This window comes from Panicum hallii, chromosome 1, assembly GCF_002211085.1.
Source record: "Panicum hallii strain FIL2 chromosome 1, PHallii_v3.1, whole genome shotgun sequence".
In the NCBI taxonomy this organism is placed as follows: domain Eukaryota; kingdom Viridiplantae; phylum Streptophyta; class Magnoliopsida; order Poales; family Poaceae; genus Panicum; species Panicum hallii.
The window spans coordinates 45,637,609-45,659,245 of record NC_038042.1 but is presented as its reverse complement, the minus strand read 5'-3'; the positions used below and the strand labels follow the sequence as shown (position 1 = coordinate 45,659,245).

The following is a 21,637-nucleotide window of genomic DNA, read 5'->3' as shown; positions in this document are numbered from 1 at the left end:
TCTTCGTTCTGAAATGTGAAACCGTGGACCTTTTAGGCTAGAGACAATCAAACAGGGAACGCTGGCCTCCGTCCTGCAATTTGGATGGAATCAAAAAACGTTTCAGTGTCGCCGGCTCGCCGCTCTTACGAAGGAAACATGCATTTGGGCCGGGCCCATTGGATGTGTCAAGATGTCTGGGCTGATTTACCAGCCAATGTGCTTTAGGCCAATTAGATCTCTGCCCAATAAGTTTACCAACTGTTGAAACAGCTGTAAAATTATATCTAAAAAGGCTCTAAATTTATGGAACAATCACATGGTGGCATAGATCCATGGAGTAATTTTTTTTATTTTTTCCTAAGTGTATAAATTTTGAATTATATACAAGAAGAATATTGAAGGTGAACTAGATGTTTTCATAATGATAAGATACTTTCTTGTTTCATAATGTATATCCATAGCCTAAGTCCTCAAAGATGTCCGCTTCACGATTTTAGTCCATATGATGAGCTATCTTGCTTTTACTCCCTTGTTCGCATGGTTCAGAGGCACGAAGCTGAGTGTTTTTCTACGGAATGGGAAATTTCCCCCCATTATTAAATAGATTTACTACGTATCTGAGTATCTCACAACTCACAAAAGCGCTTGGAAGTTTTCCTCATAAATCTCAATATCTCACAAGTCACAATCTTTTACGTATCTGAGTCTTCCTGTCTCTATTTCCTCTTTGTCGATATGTATCTGTGTTCTTGCTTCTTATTCCTATTTCTCATACATATATTAAGCAAGGGCAAACGTGGTTCAGTATCAAGCTACCAGGAAACATAGCGTGTTCAAACCTTGACATGTTCCAGATTTCCAGCAGCAGAGCCTCCATATGTTGCGCATCAAGTTCGCGTTGTCAAAAATCTTATGGTTCCTTACCTTCCAGAGGACTGCTCCCTCATATCAAACACAAAAAAAATACAAAATGGTTAAGAAGTTGGCACGAATTCTTTTTTAAAAATAGTACTATAAGTTTGCTAATGCACCAATCATCTAAATAGAGCAACGGGGAGGAGCCCACCTGAACGATGCATTCATGAAGAAAAAGTAGAAGGTTTCAGATTCATAATTAACATGGATCAAGCAAGAGCAAAAGTGGTTCAGTATCAAACTGCCAGGAAACGTAACGTGTTCAAACCTTGACATGTTCTAGATTTCCAACAGCAGGGTTTTCATAGGTTTCGCATCAAAGTCACGTTGTCCAACACCTTGTGGTTCCTCACCTTCTAGAAGACTGGTCAATGAATCTCTGATATCCTCTTCTGCTCCCTCCTATCAAACACACACAAAAAATGCAAAATGGTTAAGAAATTGGCATCACTTCTTTTTTTTTTTTGAAATAGTACTATATGTTTGCTATTAATGCACCAATAATCAAAATCGACAAATATATGAAATCTGGATTGGCAAACGTTTTAAGAAAAACTAATAAATAATCGATTAGCCTACCTTTTTAGTATGTGTTCTTTATCACTCTTACCTTTTTTATGTGAAATCGAAGTGTCCTACTATCCTTGTCTCTTGATTTAAACATACTAACATTTTCTTCTATCTCTTATTAACAAAAGGTATGGCAAGGACTAAAAAGCGCAAAATAGTTGATGTTAATCGAAACTGTACAATAGAAGAAGGTGTAATTAATCGAATGAAGAGACGTAATCTAAACATACAAAAAAACAGCATACTTATCAATACAAACAGATAATATATATTTTTCTCCAAAATATATATAATAGCTGAAAGAATCATATTCTGGAAGATCATACTATGGAGCAGCTAATCATGACTGTCAATATTGTGGAGCAATATTCTGGTATAATGAAAGAATTAAATCTAATCATGGAACTATTACTTACAACCTATGCTGTAAAGAAGGAAAAATCCAAATTCCTCCATTTAAAAAACCTCCTGAGTTTCTTGCAAAGCTACTTGATAACAATGGTGATAGTCAATCTAAACATTTTATTCAAAAAATAAGACAATATAATAACTTGTTTGCTTTTACATCTAGGGGGGCAAATATAGATAAATCTATAAATCAAGAAGATGGACCTTATATTTTTCGCATTAATGGACAAATACATCATCGTATAGGATCACTATTGCCTAAACCTAATGATATCCCAAGGTTCGCTGAATTATACATATTTGATACTGAAAACGAAATTTCAAACAGAATACGTGACTTGCAAAATCAAGAAAGTGAAACAACAGATATTGATCCAGATATTGTAAAAGGTCTAATGGACATGCTAGACCAATGTAATCCTTTGGTGAAAAAATTTTGCTTTGCAAGGGATCTGCTAAAGGAACATAATGGTATTGATGTTAGTATACGTATAATTGGTGCAGATAAAAATGATCCAGTACAATTTGAAATGCCAAACAGTGATGAATTAGTCCTGTTAATAGTCGGTGATATATCATTGGAAAATTATAAACGAGATATCATAGTACAAAGTGAAGATCAAAGTTTACATGAAATATCAATTTTACATCCTGCATTTATGGCTCTACAATATCCACTACTATTTCCCTATGGTTAAAGAGGATACCAATTAGGCATTTTTTATTATGACAATAATAAACAAACTAATCGAAAATGAAATAGGGTAACAATGCACGATTATTTTAGATACCAAATACACTATAGGAAAAACCAACCAAATCCATATCTCTGTTATGGACAATTATCAAAACAAATAATTGTTGATGCTCGTGCATGTGAGGACGAAGATCGACTACAATATATTGCCAAAAATCAGGATAAACTAAGAGTCGAATATCTACAAGGTATAGCAGATGCTGTAGAAAAAGAAAACCTACATGGTGACCAAATTGGCAAAAAAACATTATTACCATCTAGCCATACAGGATGCAGAAGATATATGATTCAAAACTACCATGATGGTATTGCAATATGCCGAGTATATGGTCCACCAGATTTATTTATAACCTTTACATGTAATCCTAAATGGTCATTAATCAATCAAATGTTATCTAAAGGTCAACAACCAAATGATAGACCAGATATAATAGTACGTGTTTTTCATGTAAAACTACAGGAATTACTTCAATACGTTCTGGTGTAGTTTTTGGTCCTACAAATGCAATATTATATTCTATAGAATTTCAGAAAAGAGGCCTACCACATGTACATATATTAGTCTGGCTAGCCAACACTAATGGACCTGATATAAATATTGAAATGATAGATCATTTTATCTCAGCTGAGATACCAGACCCAAATACTGATCCATTAGGATACATACTTATTGCAGAACACATGATGCATGGACCTTGTGGCAATAAAGACCCACATTGTCCCTGTGTGAAAAAGGAAAGTGCTCAAAATTCTACCAAAAGACTTCCAAGATGAAACAATATTTGATGAAAAGGGTTTTACACTATACAAAAGGTGTAATACAAAAATATACATTCGTAGAAATAACCACAACTTAGACAACAGATGGGTTGTACTTCATAATCTATTTCTATTAAAAAAAATACCAAGCACACATAAATGTTGAATATTGAAGTAAGAGCACAGTCTTGAAATACTTATGCAAATATGTTAACAAAGGACCTGATCAAGCAACAATCTTTTTCGAAATTCTAAAGAAAAGACACGAAAATAATGACCCAATTGATGAAATAAAGGAATATCTTAATTGTAGATATATATGTGAACAAGATGCACTTTGGAGACTATTCGGTTATGAAATTCATCATCACACCTGCAGTAGAACGACTACCAGTTTACTTGCCATTCATGAATATTGTACCGTCTAAAAGTAATGCAAAATTGAAGAAACTTATAGAAAATTCTGATCTACAAAAAACAATGTTAACAGAATGGTTCATAGCGAACCAGAAATATGAAAAAGCTCATGAATTAACATATTGCGAGTTTCCTTTGAAATGGGCATGGGATAAAAAAAAATCGACAATGGAATGGTAGAAAACATGGCGAAAAAATAGGCCGTCTATATTATGTCAATCCAGCTGAAGGAGAATGATTCTACTTACGGATGTTATTAATGGTTGTAAAAGGTGCAAAAAACTATGAGGATATAAGAACATATAATGGAATCTTATATAACACATTTAAAGAAGCATGCATGGCTCGTGGGTTACTGAATAATGATGAGGAATGGTATTGGACATTTAGAGAGGCTGCAATATGGGCATCATCATCACAATTAAGACATCTATTTGTAACTATGATATTATATTGTGGAATACAAAATGAAAGAGATTTTTTGAAAAAAATTGGCACCACATGGCAGATGATTTTAAATACACGGCACAAAAACAATTGCACCAAATAAATCATACTCCACCTGATACTAAATTAATGGATTTATTGCTAGATGATTTAGAATACATTTTCTCTAGAAATGGAGTACAGATACATAATTTTAACTTCCCTCGAAAAAGCAAAGAATATAAAAATTATATTATGAATCGCTTAATCGAAGAAGAATTAAGCTATGACATTGACAAACTGGAGGAACAAGCCAACACATTATATGCATGTCTAAATTCTGAACAAAGAAATGCTTTCCACATAATTATAAAAAATGTTTTAGACAATATAGGTGGATTCTATTTCATATCAGGATATGGTGGCACGGGACAAACTTATTTATGGAATGCAATTGTTTCGTACCTAAGAGCACGTAAAAAGATTGTATTAACAGTGGCATCTTCTGGTGTAGCATCTTTGTTATTACCAAATGGCCGAACAGCACATTCACGATTTAAAATCCCATTAGATATAGATGAAAGTTCAGTATGTGACATTAAACGTGGAAGTATACTTGCTGAACTAATCATTGAAACCCTCTTATAATATGGGATGAAGCATTGATGACAAATAGACGATGTTTTGAAGCATTGGATAGATCACTACGTGATATCATAAGTCAAATAAACTCCCAAGCAAAAGAAATCCCATTCGGAGGAAAAGTTGTGGTACTAGGAGGAGATTTACGACAGATTCTACCAGTAATAGAAAATGGAACAAGAACACAAATAATCGATGCAGCAATAATAAAATCATATCTATGGAAATATGTACAGGTATTAAAATTAACAGAAAACATGTGTTTAAAAATTACCAATAGTATATGCAGTACATCTTATAGTGATCTCCGATCATTTAATCAATGGTATATTACAATTAGGTGAAGGACTCCTGCCAACAAATAAACGTGATGGAGATAGTGAACCTACGTGGATAGAAATACCACATGAACTACTCATTTATACTGATGGACCAAAAAATTCCAGCGTTAGTAAACTGTATTTATCCACAATTTGAGCAAAAGTATTACAAACCAGAATATTTGAAAGAGCGAGCAATTCTAGCGCCAACTAATGAGGATATTAATACTCATATACTAACTCTTGTACCGCAAGAAGATAAAAAATATCTAAATGCTGATTCTATTTCAAAGTGTTTAGATACATGCAATGATGCAGATATTCTTTATCCTGTTGAATACCTGAACACTCTAACTGCTACTAATTTTCCACAGCACAAATTAGTTCTTAAAATTGGTGTGCCAATAATACTACTACGAAATTTAAATCAAAGCATAGGACTCTGTAATGGTACACGATTAATTGTAACAAATTTAGGTGACAATATTATATGGTACACGATTAATTGTAACAAATTTAGGTGACAATATTATAGAAGCTATTATAATAACTGGTTCCAATATCAGAGAAAAAGTTTACATTCCACGTATAAATCTTACAACGAGAGGATGTAAATGGCCATTTATATTAAATAGAAGACAATTTCCAATAAAAATGTGCTATGCCATGACTATAAATAAAAGTCAAGGACAAACATTAACTAATGTAGGTATATATCTCAAAAAACCTGTATTCGCACATGGCCAATTATATGTAGCAATTTCAAGAGTAACATCCAAATCTGGCCTTAAAATACTAATAGAAAATGAAGATGGAACTTGTGGAAATCAAACTCGAAATATTGTATATCGTGAAATATTCAATTACATCTAACATACTTTATTGCAGATGGCAACTAATATGCTTACAACGTTAAACCCTGATGGACTAAATTGGAACATACATGTCTGCAGATGTTGGAATTTTGTGATAAAGATGGACAAATCAAACATCAAGACCTGGTTATTATAGACGAAAATGTATGTTTCATCAAGAAACAGTGTTTACAACAAGGATCCATCATTTGAAGTTCTTTATATCACAGACCAGTTGGGAAAAGAAACAAACATCCCAAGCTCTGACAAACAAGAACAAAGCGGCATTTTTTGAAAAGTGGCATAGACACGCAATTGAACTTTGCAGGTAATATCACTGGCTCCATTACTACTACTATAAAAATTCACAAGTATACGCAAATTGCAACGACAAATTTTCACAAAAGAAATGCAATTCCTGGATCTTGGTGGCTTACTGTTAGTGCCCCGATTGCTATGCTGGTGCCGCACAGCCCGATAGCCGCAACCCGGGGAGCCCACTGGCGCGCCGGCCTGGAGCCCCTAGGCGCCGGTTGCTATGCGCCTGCGGGGTGCGTGCCGCCGCCGGCCGCCGCTAGATCTCGACGCCTGGTTGCAGCCGCTCACCGCCTGCCCGCCCTAGCGCTGGCATGCGCAGATAGCACCGCGCCCCCACGCACGCGGATGCATAGGCGAAGCCCCTGTCTGGGAAGCACTGCTAGAGTGCCTAGCCGCCGGTCACTACGTGCCTGCGGGGTGCGTGCCGCTGGCGGCCGCCGCTCGCTCATCGACGCCTTGCAGGGCCCGCGGCCGCCGCTTGCTCGTCAACGCCTCGCCGGGTCCGCCACCGCCTAGGGTTCCCTACCTCCTCTGCTGAAACGGAACGAGGTGCCGTCACCACATCAGGGAGTCTGTGGCGTCTGCCTGAGTCTGTGGGCTGTGTGTGGACCATCACTTGGGGAGTGGATGGGCTAAAAATTTGGATTAGCTAATGGTGGTCTCTCGTTCGTTCTTCCAGGTGTTGAACGACGGCTGCTCCAACTGAACCTGCTCCGCCGGCAAAGCTGCTGCAGAACCAATTCGCCGACTGAAACGAGGAAGCCTCTGCACTGGTAGCTTGATCCTCCTTTTGCTTTGATCGTACCTGTATACCCAGTCAGCGTATAGGAGGAGGTGAAACAATAAAAAAAGGAAAAGGAAGACACAAAAATGAGATTAGTCTGCACGTGCAAGGCCATTAGCTGCAGGCTCGGTTACTTGGTTGGTTCTTCCTGCTGTAAAATATCAAGACTTCACCCCCGTGAAAACTCGAGCCAGCCGAGAAAAATCCAAACAGAGAAAAGATAAAACGGCGCTAACAGCTCTCCTGCAGACTCACATACTATAAACTAATACCAAGTAGACGAAAGGTCACTTTGTTCCAGCTAAGCAATCTCATACTATAAATAAATAGCTACCGAGCAGACGAAGGGCCATTGTGTTCCAGAAAAACAAGCTCAGTATCTCACAAGTCACAAAAGGGCGCTCAACTGAATCTGTGATTGGTAAGCTTTCATTGCTTTTCTTTTTACATATCTGAGTTCTATTACCATTTTGTAAATCTACTTCCTGTTTCTGATTCCTCTATCAATCCACCTGTCTCTTCCTCGTACGATTGTTACACAAGGGCATCGCTGTTGACAACCTGCTTGACTCATCCCCGGGCTGAATGCCATCTTCATCCGGTGTTGTTGCCCGCCCCGTACCCTCACTTTACTACTTGTAATCATATATGTATATGTGTCCTTGCTTCTTCCTATTTCTTATACATATATTCATTACGTGAACTATTATAACCTAAGAGCAACAGGGAGAAGCCCATCTGAATCATGCATTCATCTCAAGAGTAAACTATACAAATTAAGTTCCAGTACCAAAGAAAGTTACAGGAAGAGAACAACAGTAGCTTGAGATGTTCCAGCAGCAGGGACTCCATAGCTTGCACATCAAAATCACGCCATCAAACAACTTGTGGTTCCTTACCTTCCAGAAGACTGGTCAATGAGTCTCCGAAATCCTGATCTCCTCCCTCCTATCAAACACAAAGAAAAAAAATGCATTACCTTAGCATTACTCAGCAGCAGCTCAGTAAGCAAAAGCAGCCCTGCAAAGAATAGCATTCCCTTTCCACAACTGATTAGAACTCTCAATTAAGCAGCAAGCTAATTAGCCCATTTATATAATGAACTCGATTCATTGAGATGCGATGTAACCAGAAATATTATCTAACATATTTTCTTGCAGATGGCGACTAATATGCTTACAGAGTTAAATCCTCATGGACAGAATTGGAATATACGTGGGTGTGGGAATTCTGTGACAAGGATGGTCAAATCAAACATCAGGACTTGGTCATCATTGATGAAAACGTAAGTTTCATATTTATTAGTTCACTATTTTACTTCTATCAGTAATGTTAATATCATTTTGTAATACTAATCATTCCTATTACAGAACAATGTTATGTATGTTGAAATACCACCAGAAGATATTCCATACCTAAAACCTCATCTACAAGAAGGAAAGATAGTTGACATCAAAAGATTCTTAGTTCAGAGAGCAAAAAACATCTACAAAGTGGTGGAAGCTCCTTATATGATAAAGTTGACTCAGAGATCGATCATCACTCCAGTAGTGCCAGAACCACCAGATTTCCTAAAATATGTCTACAACTTGATCCCATTCTCAGAGCTGCCACATCATGCAAACCTTACTGATAGGTTCCTAGGTAATATATTCTTACTATAAATCTACATTTTTTTATTTCCACAACATATGCATGATCATAATTCTATATGCATTCTATTCAGACATCATTGGCTATGTCGCAGCTGTATCTAATGTTGCAAAAGTCCGATATGGATATGGCAAGATACAAACAAAACGGATTTTTATCCTTAAGGACGACAAGTAAGTTATGTAGAGTGATGTTTTTTCAAATGAGTATTGCAATCAAATTCAACAATAATAATGCATTGCTTCCTGTCCTAAAAACTTATGGCAGAGGCAACTCAATTGAAATATCTCTATGGGGTCCAAGGGCAATTGAATTTGATGCAGAAACAGTTTATGCAAATGGACAAGAAAGTGCAGTTATTGTTATCTTTGTCGGAACATTAGCAAAGACTATAAAAACTGAAAAAGGTGACAAAGTGATCCTAACTGGAACTTCTGCTTGCCGATGGTACATCAATGAATATATTCCAGCAATCAACGAATTCTATGCAAAGTAAGAATTTACTACTCCATACTATATATATGCATGATACATAAAGATAGATTAGTATAATTATATTAATTATTATTCCATGCTTTTGCAAATAGAGGATGAGGTGGAGCCAGTACAAGCACAAAATACTATTTAACTATATTATAACAAGGCGATGATGAGAATGCGCAATATATCGAAAAGAAAACCCTGCTGCAACTAAAGAAAGAAGTTGATCCAGTTGATCATAAGGTAATTCTACCTTATCAAAACACAAAATATGGGCCTCTTATAGTTCACAAAATACTATTTAACTATATTATAACAAGGTATTATATGAATAATGTACACTTAAATAGTTCCATTCTTAGCTAAATTTATATCTTTGTACAGAACCAGAAATTTGAATCCACCATCACAATTACAAGGCTAGCTCCAAATCAAGGATGGTGGTATCGTGCATGTAAATCATGCCACTCAAAGACTTTTCGCCATGGTTCAAGTTATAAATGCACAAATGACAATTGTGTATGCACCGAAGCAATGCCAAGGTACATATATGATTAACATATTTCCCTTTTATTCAAGTCTCAAATTGTTTCATAGACAAAAGGCAATTGAGTTCTAATTTATTCTTCACATAGGTATAAACTCTGTCTTATGGGCAGTAATGACACATACGAACTTGAATTCATCCTATTCGACAAAAAAGCAGAACAACTGATTGGAAAACCAGTAGAAAAATTGTCCAATATGTATGGCAAAAGTGATACTCCTGTTGAAATCACTGCTTTGATTGGACAAAAGTACACATTCATTGTCAAGATTTCATCAAAAAAGAGTTTTGCCAGCAAGGATCCATCATTTGAAGTTCTTTATATCACACACCAGTTTGGGAAAGAAACAAATATCCAAAGCTCTGACAAACAAGAACAAAGCAGCAGCAGCAGCAGTACTATCTCACTTTCAACTTCAAGGCATGTACCACCATTAGTTCCAATCAAATACAAAGTTGATACAAAACAGGTACACACAAACAAGTTCTCTTTTTTTTCTTATATTCTTAGTTTCTTTTTTCAAAAAAAATTCTTGGACTTCCTTATAGTATATTTCATACTAACATATAGGATGAAATTCCGCTGGTACAGAAGTCTCAAACAGATATTGACCCTATAGAAAACTACCGAGTATGTATCCTTTGTTTTTCTATAAACTAATTTATGCATATACCTAAATTTAACTAAATTACTTTTCAATGATAATAGAAGTTCCAGGGAACAAGATAGCCGCAGGAACAAAAGGGAGCAGCCAAGCAACAGTGACAATAATAGTGATGAGGACTACAAACTTATCAAAGTATATCCTTCCAAGGGGAAAAAAGCAAAACAATAAGTAAGACTCTTTCATTCTTTTTGCTAATATTTTTACAAACTGTAGTATTAAATCCTTATTCCTCCATAAGAAATCCTATGCATCTCCTCATGACACTGTTAATTAACCAACACTAATTCAAGCACCAAATAAAAAAATGCAAAATGTCCTGTAACAGACTTAAATCCCAAATTGGTTATATTTCACAACATTCACACACTGTTTAACTATTATTCTCTATTGCATACAATTATATGCTAAAGGAGCACAACGGTGGATCTTTTAGAAAAAAAGAAGCATGCCTTGAATTCTGGTAGAAGAGGCTTTTGTGAACTTTAATGGGCAATGTAGGTCTTTTGGAAAAGAACTCTATTAATCGATGCTTTCTAGAGCATTTAGATACAGCAGATTTGGCACAACTTCTATTGCTACCAAAAAACAGTTGAAGACTTGAAGTTATTACTCAATCTGCAATACATCTTTGGTAAAGTGGCATGCACACTTCTGTGATGGCTCAGCATATGTAATTATTAGTATTCCTACTACTATGTAATGAAGTCGAACTTCCCAGCAAATGTCAATGCCTTATTGCAGAGCACCATGATACTGATTCAAGTCCTATAAGTAATCGTTAATTGCAATGACAAATTCTTCAAAAACCTCACCTTGCTTCACAATTCACTGCCTCACTGGTCTGCTCGATTTGCCTGGAGGCTGCTGGTCCGGCTAGCTGTGGGCTGTCGCTTCTGCTTGCTGGTCCGGCCGCCCTCGCCGCCAAGCCCCCGCGCGGTACGACGCTCATGGGCTGGGTCGGCCGGTCGGAGCGCTTGCCGCTGTCCGCCGCGACGTCGGCCAATCCGCGACGCCTCCTCCACGCTAGGGTTGAGGGGTCAGGCGGCCGAGCAGCTAGGCGCGAGTGGGGCTCGGGAGTTGGGACGGCGGACGGAAGAGATGAGGAGCGTTGGTCTCCAACGAGCCGCAGATGCGAGCTGCGCCGGCTGCTTCGTTGAGCCCTGGCTACGAGCGGCGTGGGCAGGCCGCCGGCTGTCTGGACCTCTGGTTCCTCCTGGCCGTGGGCTGCCAACCGCAAGGCTAGCCGCCTTGCCCTAGCCGCGAGTGCCGCATGCAGGCTATCGTCCGCCTGGTTCCTGCCGCGGGCTGTGCTCCACAAACCTAACCATTCAGACAAGACCCTCTCTTATCATAGTAACATTATCAAGTCAGCAGAATAGTTGATATATTATTTGTTTGATGCTTACGAAATTTCTGACGAAATTTTATTGAGACTGACCTAAGAAGAGAAACTAATGGTCAAAGTTTATTCCCGAGGAGCTTTTGGACTCAAAAGTGAGGGAGTAGTGGAGCCGGAATCGGATAAAGTAATAATAAACAAATGTACTTGCGGCAGATCCACCTCGGATACCGGGACACGGATCGCCGCCGCCCGCCGGGACCGGTTGGCAGGTGCACGTGGCGCGGGGTTCGCCGGAACACGCGGAGGGAACGAGAACGATGCATGCACCTGATGGTTCCGCTGATGATGGGCACTCCGGCAAGCCCATCCCGCGCCGTGCCCACCTGCCGCACCGCCCGCTCCTCTTTCGACATGCTCCGAGAAATCCCACGCACGCCGCACGCGGCGGCCGCGTGCCCTGCGCTGGGCGCGCCCCACCCGGCAGGCGCCCGCTCCTCGACCCGACGCGACTCCCCAGTCCCCACGGCACGGGCCACCAGCCCTCCTCCGTCCATCCACCCGCAAGTCAGCGTCGGCCGCCCCTCACATGCGCGAGAGGCGGCCGCCCCTCGTCGTAGCAGTGAAAAAAGGCACGCGGAAAAGCGCAGGCAGCGCCGCGCCCGCCACGCCACCAGCGATCGACAGATCGACCGGCGGCCGCACGCGGGATGATGAAGGACGCCAAGTGGCCGCACGCGGCGGCGAGCGCTGGCGGGAGGCGCGCCGCGGGGGCGCCGTACGCGCTCCTCGCCTCCTCCCCGCCCGCCAGCGTCGGCAACGGCGGCTGCTCGCCGCACTACCCTCCCGCCCCGGCGTCCGACGACGACGGGGGCCCCGCCTCGTTCGACGCGGCCGTCGCCTCGGCCAGGCCGCCGTTCCAGCAGCAGCAGCAGCAGCAGCCGGCGCAGAGGAACCATGGCCCCCAGCTCGGCGTCGCGGACTGGCTGCTGCTGCAGCGGCAGTCCAGCGGGAGCAGCGTCGGGGGCGACGACGGCGAGGGGTCCTCCACGGCCTCCACCCTCGCCAACGCGGCGGCGGAGTACAGGGACAGGGGCGACGCCGACCGGCCGCCGAGCAGCAGCGGCGGCAAGAGTTGGGCGCAGCAGGCGGAGGAGGCTTACCACCTCCAGCTCGCCCTCGCGCTCCGCCTCTGCTCCGAGGCCTCCTCCGCCGCGGACCCCAACTTCCTCGACTCCTCATCCAACGCCGCCGCCGACCACCTCCAGCACATCGCGTCGCCCCAATCCCTCTCGTACCGCTTCTGGGTCTGCACATCTCTCCCTCTCTTTCAGTTAACCATCCCTGCCGGAAATGTGGGGAATGCCCGAGTGATCCGAGCCACCACCGCGTCGTGCGCAGGTCAATGGCAGCTTGTCCTACTCCGACAAGGTCCCGGACGGTTTCTACCTCATCCAGGGGATGAATCCCTTCATATGGACGCTCTGCAACGACGTGCACGACGGCGGCCGCGTCCCCTCCATCGAGTCTCTCAAGGCTGTCAATCCCACCGAATCTTCCATTGAGGCGGTCATCGTAGACAAAGTGGCTGACTACGAGCTGAGGCAGCTGATAAGCATGGCTATCGATGTTTCTCGGAACCGTGCTGACTCCAAGGAGATCGCCACTCGACTCGCAGGCGTCGTGTCCGCAAAGATGGGGTTAGTATTGCAACTGCCCGTCTCATTTGGTACACTTGCTGTCTATCTTACGTGCACATTTCCGTTGAAGGGGATCAGTAGCAGCTACTGAGGAACACGGGTTGGGACCGCGGTGGAGAGAGACTGTTGGGTTCCTGAAGATTAGCTCAGGGTCTGTTGTCCTTCCAATTGGAAAGTTATCAATTGGCTTTTGCTGCCACCGAGCGCTACTGTTCAAGGTGATCTTGTATTTTGCGTGTACATTGTGTGCTGAATAGATGTTGACATGTCGTTACATTCTTCATCTCCACTTGCAATTGTTTCTGCGATATTAGGGGAAAGTTGTTCTTTTCTGTGATGGAGTTGCAGTTATGCCTTTTCCTTAAGATTTTAAACAGATCTTGTTTGATATTCCTATTCTCTCAGGAAAAGCTCATATTGTTATTGTTAACCAAATTATATTGATACTTCTATAAGAGATTATAAGATGCCCACCTTGAAGTATCATGTATCCTTTTTGTATAATTCACCATTTCATTTTTCATCGCCTCATTCTTTTCTGCTTCGTTTTCTTCCATTGATTCTGTCTTCTTATCTTTGGGATATGATAAAAAAGACCCTGGCGGACTCCATCAATCTCCTCTGTCGCATTGTGAAGGGATGCAAGTACTGCAAAGCTGGTGCTGCCGCTTCTTGCTTGGTGCGCTTTGATCATGACAGGTTTCCTATCTTGACAAAATGAGCTGTACTCTTTACTACATTTGGATCATTACAAAGATGAGGATACAAAATTGTTTAGTGAGAGTTATCCTGTTCTTGTGCACATAGTGATACTTCTCAAATATCCAGAAATCATTTAAAATTAAATATTTAAATGACATACATAATGTCTCTCCCCAATATTTTTTTTTTGGTGAAACACGGTATAGACACAAAAGACGCTCGGATACGTGCATGCACACTCACCTTTTTTTTGAAATAAAGGCAGGAGCGCTGCCGGATCATATAAGGAGGAGCAAAAATGCAGTTCTTACAGAGGTTGTGATTACATAAATAACTAGAAAACTCAAACTCTTAACAAGGAGATACATAAGTAAACTAGATGACCACCTGGCCCTCGCACGCTTGTCTTCTCACATTCATCTCTTCTTTGATCAAACCAAGAACTCTTGTCGGGGACTGACGAACACCCTGAAAAATGCGCCTATTTCTCTCATTCCACACGTTCCACGCCGTGTAAATCATAATTGCAGCAACTTTAGCCCTGTTTTCTGCACTTGCAGCTTGTATGTTTGAATTCCACCATGTCTACACCTCCACTCCATGACCCGGGATGCTGATCAAACCTTGTGACCAAGCCTGTACTAACCACCACACTTCATGCACACTCACCTATAACTGACTTTGCAGAGATACATAAGCATGAAGCTGGTCCACTGATATATCATCCTCTTTTCTAACTGTTTTAAACTTTTGATGAGAAGGTGAATACAAAAATATAGTGGGCAAGGCATTGTAGAAAAGAAATATAGTAGGACATTCTGTTAATATGTTTTAATTGAAGTTAGTCATCCATTGTTTAAATCTGTTTATCTTCCAGCTATCAACAGATGTAGATGCTGCATAATCAGTTCTTTAATTTATTTCTGATGACAGGGAATATCTAATTGATTTGATAGGGAACCCAGGATTCTTATCTGAACCTGACTCCCTCTTGAATGGACTATCATCCATCTCGGTTTCTTCACCATTGCGCCCACCAAAACATAACTCAGTTGATATTGCTGATAATTTCAAGTCGTTGGCCAAGCAATATTTCCTTGATTGTCAAGCGCTAAATCTCATGTTCAGTGATCCAGCAGCTGGTATCTTTCTGCTCACTGAGCAATGTAAGATTCATGATTTCTTGGAAATGTCATCTGATATATGTTTTATTATTTTAGGAACAGTTATCAACTTAGATGAGGCTGTGGGATCAAATCTAGGTCCAAACTCATCACATGGAACAAACAGTGATTGTCAAGCTACCTTTCCTCATCTTAAGGCTGGTGCTCAACTCGGTAGTCAAGATGAAAATTTTATAATGCGAAGGAGGTTTGCAGCTAAGATTTCTGTCTAAAAGGATTATTTTTCATCAGTCAAAGTTGATAATATTAAACACATTTTCAGTTTCCCGGAGGATACTCAGTCTGGACTAAGTGATCCCTTTAGTGATATGTCTCTTGACATAGAAGACTTGATTATCCCATGGAGCGAGCTTGTTTTGAAAGAAAAAATTGGTGCAGGTGTGTTTCCTCTGAAATTATGTACTTACGAGCTGTATTTAGCTTTTATTCTCCTTGTTACAGAATAATAACATGCAGTTTTCTTTTGCATTATGTCAACTCTTTTGGCCAAAATTAAATAGTTTTACTGAGTTGAGGTTTTCAGGTTCTGTACACCTACAAGGGCATGTCTTGAAAATAAACAAAAACATATGCAAAGTCCTCTTTATTGTATTTTATACTAATGAGGAAAACTTCCAGGTTCTTTTGGTACTGTGCACCGTGCAGATTGGAATGGCTCGGTATGTATTTTTGTCACTTATCACTAGCATGTTTTTGCAGTTGGGATTAGTGGATATTCTCTATATCACTGTAGATACATAAATACAGTATTTTGTATCGAACATGTTAATTACGTTAGCTACAAACCTAGATATTCTTGATGTTTGTGCTGCTTACATTAGCCTTCATTTTAGCATTCAGGACATCAAAAACCTAATTTTCTCACTATCCATCCATTGCTATGCCTATGTCCAAATTACTTCAAATCCGACAAGGATGGAAGAATTCTATCAACAGGGTTACTTTTTTTTAACTCAGGATGTTGCTGTAAAGATTCTAATGGAGCAGGACTTCCACCCAGAGCGACTCAAAGAATTTCTGAGAGAGGTATGAGAGGGAAGTACTGCATCATGTGTACATTTTAATCGCATGATTCCCCTTGGACTTCATGCTATCTCTGCAGCTCTGAATATGTCCCAGTATAAATAGATTATGTTATAGATCGATATACCCTAGATATGACCAGATGCTTATTCTGATTAATTTTTATCTCCATAGAAATTAATTTCCAGTGTACTCTTTGAATATTGAATGCTTAAGCTGTTGCCTCATTGAAGAATAATAATTGTACACTGATGTAGTAATGCAATGTTTATTTGCCATTTACTGTGTTGGTATTCTCCTCTGTAGGTTGCAATTATGAGAAGTTTGCGACATCCAAACATTGTTCTTCTTATGGGTGCTGTTACTCAACCACCTAACCTTTCAATTGTCACCGAATACCTATCAAGGTGTGTCTAACTTTCTGATTGCTATTTCAAATATTCCATATGTGCGCAGGACTTAATCCGTTTATTTTCTATGTGCAGAGGTAGCCTGTACAGGCTTTTACACAGGCATAGTGCAAGGGAAAATCTCGATGAGCGGCGGCGTTTGAGTATGGCTTTCGACGTGGTAAAATATTGTTTGTAAATAGCATTCAGTGGAACTGTGCATGCATGGGTGACATGTGGTTTTATAATGACAATCAGATTGCGTGATCATGGTTAGATGTTTTTTTATCAATTTCGTTTTTTTATGCGTAACGATTTTTTTATGCATATCTGAAATCCTTGAGTAATATTTCAAAATCTAAGATGGTTAGAATATGCAACAAAATGATCCTATATAAACCTGAAATGTATTGGCACTGAAGCATGACTACCTATATGCTGTAAGCGACCATAAAGGCCTGTGGAAGGGTGTAGTATACCGCTACAGCACCAAAAAATGTCAGTAGCACTTGTATCGCTGCCACTAGCCTCTGTTGGCTATATGGGGGCTGTGGTGCCACTATGTCAGGCTATGCATAACAGCGGGTGAATCCATAGATACTTTCTTCAATAGAGAATTGATATATGATTCGCATAAAGCTGAAGTTGACCTTTCAATTGAAATTGAAGGCACTCATTTTTTTAATGCTCTTTATTGTGTCACTTGTTTATATAGGCAAAAGGGATGAATTATCTTCATAAGCGCAATCCTCCAATAGTCCATCGGGACCTAAAGTCACCAAACCTGCTGGTTGACAAAAAGTACACTGTGAAAGTATGAACTTTCTGTTTTATTTTTCTTTCAATAGGACAACACTTTTCTTCAATTACTTAAAATGACATTGCAGTAATAAAATTTCAAACTTGATGATTCCTCATTCATTTCCTAATCTTCTTACTATAAGCTATAGTTGTTCTGTTTATTATGATTAGGTTTGATCAGAGAAACAATATATACTAGGATAAAGCTGACTTTATTTTTTTATAGCCATTAGGATGCTGGCTCTCTAATATAATTATTTGGCTACCTGTCTACTGCAAGATCTTCCGGTGGTGCTTCCTTAACCAAAGTAACCTTGCAACTGCAGGTCTGTGACTTTGGTCTCTCCAGATTGAAGGCGAACACCTTTCTGTCTTCTAAGACTGCAGCAGGGACTGTAAGTTTTTTTTTCTATTTCATATATTTGATTTTGGTTAATCAATTCCATGTGGTTAAATGTTTCTGTGTCTTATCCAGCCTGAGTGGATGGCACCAGAAGTTCTACGTGATGAGCCATCAAATGAGAAGTCTGATGTTTACAGCTTTGGTGTTATCCTATGGGAGCTCATGACATTGCAACAACCATGGAGCAATTTAAACCCAGCTCAGGTTTGTATATCTTGTTTTATGCATCACACAGATTTTTTTCTAGCTTCAGATATACTGGATTAAGCCAATCATGGAGCTTTCTATGTTTGTTCATAAAACAACTTCACTTGTAGGTGGTAGCAGCTGTTGGTTTCAAGGGACGAAGGCTTGAGATTCCAAGTAGCATCGATCCAAAAGTGGCAGCATTAATTGATTCCTGTTGGGTCAGGTATCTAGTAACATACTTGCTGTTATTTATCTTCTCAGAACTCAATGATCAAAGTTGTTTTGATGAATCGTGTTATTTGTATCCACAGAGAACCCTGGAGACGGCCCTCGTTTGCCAGTATCATGGAATCCCTGAAACCGCTCATCAAAACACTACCACCCAATGAACTCCCCGAGGAAAATTAGTCGCAGTCCCAGAGACACAAGCTTCTGACATCTTAGGCAGCAAAAGATGACTAGCTATCTTGTTTATTAAGCATAGAGGTTCCAGTTCTTGTTATAATAGTTACGTTTGTGTTCTGAAGTTTATTCAGATTATAGATCATACAGATTGCCGCACTGGTCATATTCTTCAAGAACGCTGGTTTTTGTGACAATATGTATAATCATACTACATTGTAATGTACATAGAAAAATGAACAGGCTGTGAATAAATTCCATCAGTTCAGTCCTAACACGATCTTCACTATTGGGCATCGCTTGATTTCCTACCTCCTTGCCACGCTAAATTTACTCCTTGTTTATCTTACCTGACTTCTATACTTAAGGTGTGTGAAAAATGTAGGGCACAAGAGTGTTTCATGCATAATATAAGATATCATTCTTTGCTTCGTATGGTGGACGTTTTCTTGATATATTTTAGCTCTTCTATGGCAATGACTTTGTAATATTGATGTATAGACAGGCTGGAATATTTTCTTGCTCCATCATCTGAAAAGTACCAGTCTTTGCTGTGGATCACACCTATGATGGTTGCTTACTATATGGCTGTAGTCAAAGCATTTACGACATTTTTCACTAATCATCTACAACGACCTAGATAAGATCTGTCTTCAGATATTGATAATTAAAGGTTTCCATACTAATTGGTAAAGGGAGAATGGAATCTTCTCAACAATGCTCTGGTTCAATCTTCCTTTCTCGTCGCCGTCGCCTTTCTAGATGTTTGGCAACCGGATACCCTTGCACTTGCTAGTTTTCCACCAGAGATTTCAACCGAGAAGAGAGCTAATTTTTCCTATCAGAATGGCATCTACGGACTCTCTGTCCTGAATTATAAATTATTTTATTTTTTCTAGATTAATAATTTTTGTTATAGATCTAGATATAGTGTATATCTACATGCATAATAAATTGAAAATAAAAAAGGAGGGAGTTTTACCGATCAGGAAGTATGTTTTTATTTTGATGTAAACAAAAAAAGAACTGAATTGCAGACACGAAGTATACAAGATCAAATCGCACCTGAGGTGGGAAAGTCTCATCGATGATCCAAGCACCAGAGAGAGTCCGGGAGAGACCGCGTGGGCCATCTGCGATCTCCACTGGATGCGGCGGAGACATCTGCATGACTGCATCCGTGGCTCAATTTGGGCTACAAGATGTGAATTAGACAAATGGGAAGCGGCGATTGGTATGGGGGCCCGAGGCCGAGTTTAAAATCCAGATGCGACCCAAACGACTCCAAAATGTCACCTGCTATTTTCCTTTTTGCGAGAACAATGGCCTAACAGCAACTGATAGGGGCCGGGGTTCATTCTGAGGATAAAATAAAATAAAAGGCAAGGGGTAGGGTTCAAGGTGCGATCGAGCCAGCTGGGCATTATGTTTTGCAACTTGCAAAAAATGTCACCTCTAGAACATTCTGGGTTTGTTTAGAACAGATGGGCCAGGCTACCACCATCAAAACCCTCTTGACAAAACTACAAAACTACACTTGTCACAATGGGTTGACAGGAGTTGAACAATCTATGGCTGCTTTGATGGCCAAGTACAAGTAGATCCTTGAAGACTATCACGTAAATTGAAACATCCGTGGCTTGACTTTTCTAATGTACATCTAAAACTAGGCAAGCTGTAAAAAAAACCTTTAGAACAGCCGCGAGTTGTCGAGAGAGACTCTAGAGTATCTAGAGAACAAAGTAAACGGTACAAAACCTTTAGAACAATCTCAATGCGTCGAGGGGAATGCCAAAGCATAGCCACGACACGGCTACCTTGTGGCCAAAGTGGCTACCCTTTCCCATATGAGATTTTTTGAAACACTCTAGAGCGAGGTAAATTTCTTGCACAAAATCTCTATGAACAATCGCAATCTCTTGAGACATAGGTATGGTGGCACTGATGGTAGGCTGCCTTGGAACTAAATAGGATATACCCTTTCCATGAGATATTTTCATACATGTCATTATTATGGATCACTAGATGAAAAGGAAATTTAAATTTGCCCTAAATTACTCAATCATTGTACTAGTCATCTATACAATATCAGTGTTATAAGATGAGGTGCGTAAGCTAGTCGATTGAGCAAGAGAAGTTGGAAAAATGGCCCATTAATATTTATTTCTTTACCCACATTTATATTTTTTTTAAAAAGAAAAAAGTGGACAGGAGGGGCACGGCCCTATACTGGTGATAGATTAAGAGACAATCAAAACCAAACCAGAGTAAAATGTATTTACATAAGAAGAAGAAAAGTTCACCTCTATAATATCTTGCGGCTAAGTGAAATTTACTAAAGCTAGTGTTGTCTGCCACTAGCAAAGACTATGCTAGGAAGGTAAACGTAACCAATAATCCATTAACTGTTTGTACGTACTTATATTTTATTCATAATATTTTATTATTCCTATAGTTGAAGAGAAAATTTACTAAAACTAGTGCTGTCTGCCACTCATCTAAAAGTGTCAGTGCAGGTGTAGTTTCCCCTTTAGGTCAGTCCTTGCGTCATCAAGCTTGGTTGCCCCACCCCCAGTCCCATCACTTGTAATCTAACCACTTCTCCAGGGTTCAGGATGAGTCTAGTATTCGGCATCATAACTTTGTTGTCGCTTTCACCCTGATTCTTTGCCTTGATGCGATACTTTTAAGATACTTGTTTGCTTGTAGTTAGTATAAGGTCACCGTGCTAAAGAACACTGGTCAAAAGCATTCCAATTGGGAGAGCCTATGGATAGTCAAAAGCAGAGTATTATTATAACATGTTGTAAGCAGACCGAATACTGAGATGGAGAAAAAGGAGAGGAAAAACGGGCTACAAGCTTACAGCCGACTTCGACACAGCAACTAAAAACTTTTATAAGAGAGATAAGTGGACCAGAGCTCATATTTGCATGAATAGGATGGGAGATAGACTGCAAAAATCCTTACTGCCAGTAGCCGGCTGTATAATTAATCCTGCTCTA

The 21,637-nt window shown here is 40.1% G+C and overlaps 2 protein-coding genes and 2 long non-coding RNA genes across 12 annotated transcripts; 2 read left to right on the top strand and 2 right to left on the bottom strand.

Moving 5' to 3' along the window:
- Positions 1-569: 569 nt before the first annotated feature.
- On the bottom strand, positions 570-7,108 carry LOC112889244. Of its 2 annotated transcripts, none has more exons than XR_003228053.1 (3): positions 6,488-7,108; positions 1,166-1,299; positions 570-917 (listed from the first exon to the last, which is right to left on the bottom strand). It is a non-coding gene; the product is annotated as an uncharacterized LOC112889244 (long non-coding RNA). The 2 variants fall into 2 exon arrangements; XR_003228055.1 differs by having other exon boundaries at positions 1,166-2,327; positions 6,488-6,954.
- Positions 7,109-7,866: 758 nt separating this feature from the next.
- LOC112889253 lies at positions 7,867-11,806 on the bottom strand. Its single transcript, XR_003228057.1, has 2 exons — positions 11,313-11,806; positions 7,867-8,100 (listed from the first exon to the last, which is right to left on the bottom strand). It is a non-coding gene; the product is annotated as an uncharacterized LOC112889253 (long non-coding RNA).
- On the top strand, positions 8,107-11,306 carry LOC112889224 (replication protein A 70 kDa DNA-binding subunit A-like). 6 transcript variants are annotated; one of them, XR_003228050.1, is made up of 5 exons: positions 8,107-8,796; positions 8,879-8,978; positions 9,073-9,297; positions 9,393-9,528; positions 9,670-11,306. XR_003228050.1 is itself a non-coding variant. In XM_025955761.1 (5 exons), exons 2-5 carry the CDS (start codon positions 8,532-8,534, stop codon positions 9,397-9,399), a joined length of 597 nt encoding a protein of 198 aa, XP_025811546.1. In that variant the 5' UTR covers positions 8,107-8,437; positions 8,523-8,531; the 3' UTR covers positions 9,400-11,306. The 6 variants fall into 6 exon arrangements, 3 of the variants coding, with proteins under 3 accessions (XP_025811546.1, XP_025811556.1, XP_025811530.1); XR_003228051.1 differs by having other exon boundaries at positions 9,393-10,302; positions 10,404-11,306; XM_025955761.1 differs by having other exon boundaries at positions 8,107-8,437; positions 8,523-8,796; positions 9,393-11,306.
- Positions 11,807-12,271: 465 nt separating the features above from the next.
- LOC112878991 (serine/threonine-protein kinase CTR1-like) lies at positions 12,272-18,918 on the top strand. Of its 3 annotated transcripts, none has more exons than XM_025943300.1 (16): positions 12,296-13,146; positions 13,241-13,539; positions 13,610-13,757; positions 14,135-14,238; positions 15,175-15,383; positions 15,468-15,612; positions 15,688-15,803; positions 16,044-16,084; positions 16,383-16,451; positions 16,755-16,855; positions 16,934-17,018; positions 17,553-17,651; positions 17,965-18,033; positions 18,114-18,245; positions 18,359-18,453; positions 18,542-18,918. In XM_025943300.1, exons 1-16 carry the CDS (start codon positions 12,550-12,552, stop codon positions 18,636-18,638), a joined length of 2,406 nt encoding a protein of 801 aa, XP_025799085.1. In that variant the 5' UTR covers positions 12,296-12,549; the 3' UTR covers positions 18,639-18,918. The 3 variants fall into 3 exon arrangements, 2 of the variants coding, with proteins under 2 accessions (XP_025799085.1, XP_025799084.1); XM_025943299.1 differs by having other exon boundaries at positions 12,435-13,146; positions 15,462-15,612; XR_003225919.1 differs by lacking the exons at positions 17,965-18,033; positions 18,114-18,245; positions 18,359-18,453; positions 18,542-18,918 and having other exon boundaries at positions 12,272-13,146; positions 15,462-15,612; positions 16,934-17,109; positions 17,553-17,647.
- The last annotated feature ends 2,719 nt before the right edge of the window (positions 18,919-21,637 follow it).

Bases quoted from the DNA above. Each gene is read 5' to 3' on its own strand.
- LOC112889224 (XM_025955761.1), top strand. From the start codon at position 8,532: ATGTATGTTGAAATACCACCAGAAGATATTCCATACCTAAAACCTCAT. The intron at 8,797-8,878 runs GTAATATATTCT...CATTCTATTCAG, and splicing joins CCTTACTGATAGGTTCCTAG to ACATCATTGGCTATGTCGCA. The intron at 8,979-9,072 runs GTAAGTTATGTA...AACTTATGGCAG, and splicing joins TTTATCCTTAAGGACGACAA to AGGCAACTCAATTGAAATAT.
- LOC112878991 (XM_025943299.1), top strand. From the start codon at position 12,550: ATGATGAAGGACGCCAAGTGGCCGCACGCGGCGGCGAGCGCTGGCGGG. The intron at 15,384-15,461 runs GTATCTTTCTGC...TTATTATTTTAG, and splicing joins GTTCAGTGATCCAGCAGCTG to GAACAGTTATCAACTTAGAT. The intron at 18,246-18,358 runs GTTTGTATATCT...CTTCACTTGTAG, and splicing joins GCAATTTAAACCCAGCTCAG to GTGGTAGCAGCTGTTGGTTT.